Source organism: Bombina bombina, chromosome 7, assembly GCF_027579735.1.
Source record: "Bombina bombina isolate aBomBom1 chromosome 7, aBomBom1.pri, whole genome shotgun sequence".
NCBI classification, from domain to species: Eukaryota; Metazoa; Chordata; class Amphibia; order Anura; family Bombinatoridae; genus Bombina; species Bombina bombina.
In genome coordinates, this window is record NC_069505.1 from 616,317,035 (window position 1) to 616,319,191 (window position 2,157).

The 2,157-nt window shown below is 35.4% G+C and overlaps 1 protein-coding gene across 1 annotated transcript; it reads left to right on the plus strand.

Moving 5' to 3' along the window:
• Positions 1-596: 596 nt before the first annotated feature.
• LOC128636721 (olfactory receptor 1G1-like) lies at positions 597-1,583 on the plus strand. Its single transcript, XM_053689706.1, has one exon. The coding sequence runs from the start codon at positions 597-599 to the stop codon at positions 1,581-1,583; it is 987 nt and encodes a 328-aa protein (XP_053545681.1).
• The last annotated feature ends 574 nt before the right edge of the window (positions 1,584-2,157 follow it).

A 2,157-nucleotide genomic window follows, 5' to 3' on the forward strand; every position in this document is an offset into this window, starting at 1 on the left:
TGTTTCATGATAAAAGCAGGGGTATATATCTATTTAATTATTATTATTATTTTGCTATAAGATATAATAGGTAAAAAATATATATGTTGTTTTGTTGATTTTATATGACAAACGCACATCTGTATAATATTGCATGATGTATCTAAAATCCTGCATGGTGTATAATGTACTTACTGTTGGTTATAAATAAAGTTTATAAAAAATTGCTCTGATTTTCAGACTCCTAACCAAGCCCCAAAGTTTTAGGAGAATACCGACATATACCTACTCCAACTTGCTCCTGTTTGTATAAAGGGTTTTTCATATGCAAAAGAAGGGAAGGGGGAGTGTCTTATTTCCAACTTGCAGTGGGCTTTCCAACTACCTTTTCAACAGAGCTAAACTAAGAGCTTCTTAGTAAGTTTTTAAACAGTTTTATACTGGATTTTTATATCAGTATGTGTGCATAATATTCTTTATAGTAGTGTCTATTACATGCAGTTATATGGAAATTGCTGTATACTATCCCTTTAATAAACATATAAAGATTCAGAACACAAGTAACAGTAATAGTTACAGAATTTTCAGGGCAGCATGAGAAAATACATAACATCTCCATGACAAATAACAAAAACATTTTCTCTTTTACTAAAGGAAATATCCCAAGTACAACTGTAACAAACAACACATCACTAACAGAATTCTTCCTAGTGTCATTTTTTGCTACCACAAACAACCAAGCTGTAGTATTTACAGGAGTTATTATCACGTATCTGCTGGCTGTGCTTGGTAACCTAATGATTACTACAGCTGTGTGCCTGGTGTCTCAACTTCACACACCAATGTATTTCTTCCTGTGCAATCTGTCAGTTGACGACATTGTTTACGTCTCTACGGTTTTGCCAAAACTATTTGTAACCACTCTCACTGGTAATACCAGCATTTCTTTCACAAGCTGTATTGTACAGATGTTTTTCTTTGCATCATGTGTTGCTGTAGAATTTTTTTTACTGACTTCCATGGCTTATGACCGCTATGTCGCTATATGTATTCCTCTGCATTATATAGTTATTATGAACAAAATGGTGTGTATCCTTTTAGCTACTTCCTCCTGGTTTCTTGGAACTATTGCATCATTATCTTTTACTTTGATGGTGACTAACTTGACATTCTGTGATGTACAAGACATTAACCATTTCTTCTGTGATCCCCAAACTGTGATAAAGATCTCTTGCAGTGATACTACATACATTATGCTGTATTCAATGATTCTTGGTGTATTAGTGGGATGTTGTCCTTTTGTACTCATCATAACCTCCTATATCTACATCATATCGACCATCCTTAAGATTCAGACCTCAGGAGGAAGAAGTAAGATGTTCTCCAGCTGTTCCTCACATCTCATGGTTGTCATTTTATTTTATGGGACCTCTCTAAGTATGAACATGAAACCAAAGTCTGAAAATTCTGAAAAACTAGATATAATTCTCTCCTTACTGTACATTGCTGTGGTTCCACTGTTAAATCCATTAGTCTATAGCTTAAGAAACAGAGAGGTTATGAAAGCCATAAAAAAATGCTTCACAAAAATCATTACATTTTAGAATATAATCCCATTAGTTAAAAAATATATTTTTTATTGAGGTTTAACAAATAGGGTACAGGCAATACAAAGTAACAATACATATAAGACACACCATTGTTGTTAGGTGTTATTTTCAGGGGGGGGGGGGGGGAGTGTGTCAGTCAGCACTTGGCCTGGATCCTATACTGCCACCTGGAAATGAATGGGTTACTTGTTGACGGGATATCCCAGAGAACATGACTCAGACCCCGCAGCAATCAGTCTAACATCTGTTCTGTTTATTAGAAGATGAACAACACTTTTTATAGGCGATAGTTACAGCATATAGGGTTAAACAGTGACGTGTTCAGAACTACATCATCTTACATAGTATTTCTGCAAAAACAAAGAAGCTCATTTAAAATATAATTGGTAGAAACGAGGGTTAGGGAGTCATTTCTACAGAAATACCTAACTTCAGATAACAGTAAATCTGAGCCTGATAGCCCAGCACAAATCAAGGCAGTTTGACATCTTTGTAGAGATAACAGTGCATCCAAGCACATCATCAGGGTCATTCCCAGGGCCATTCTAGCTATGCAAGTCTCCCTAAC

Excerpts from the sequence above, each read along its gene's own strand:
- LOC128636721 (XM_053689706.1), top strand. The coding sequence starts at position 597 with ATGACAAATAACAAAAACATTTTCTCTTTTACTAAAGGAAATATCCCA.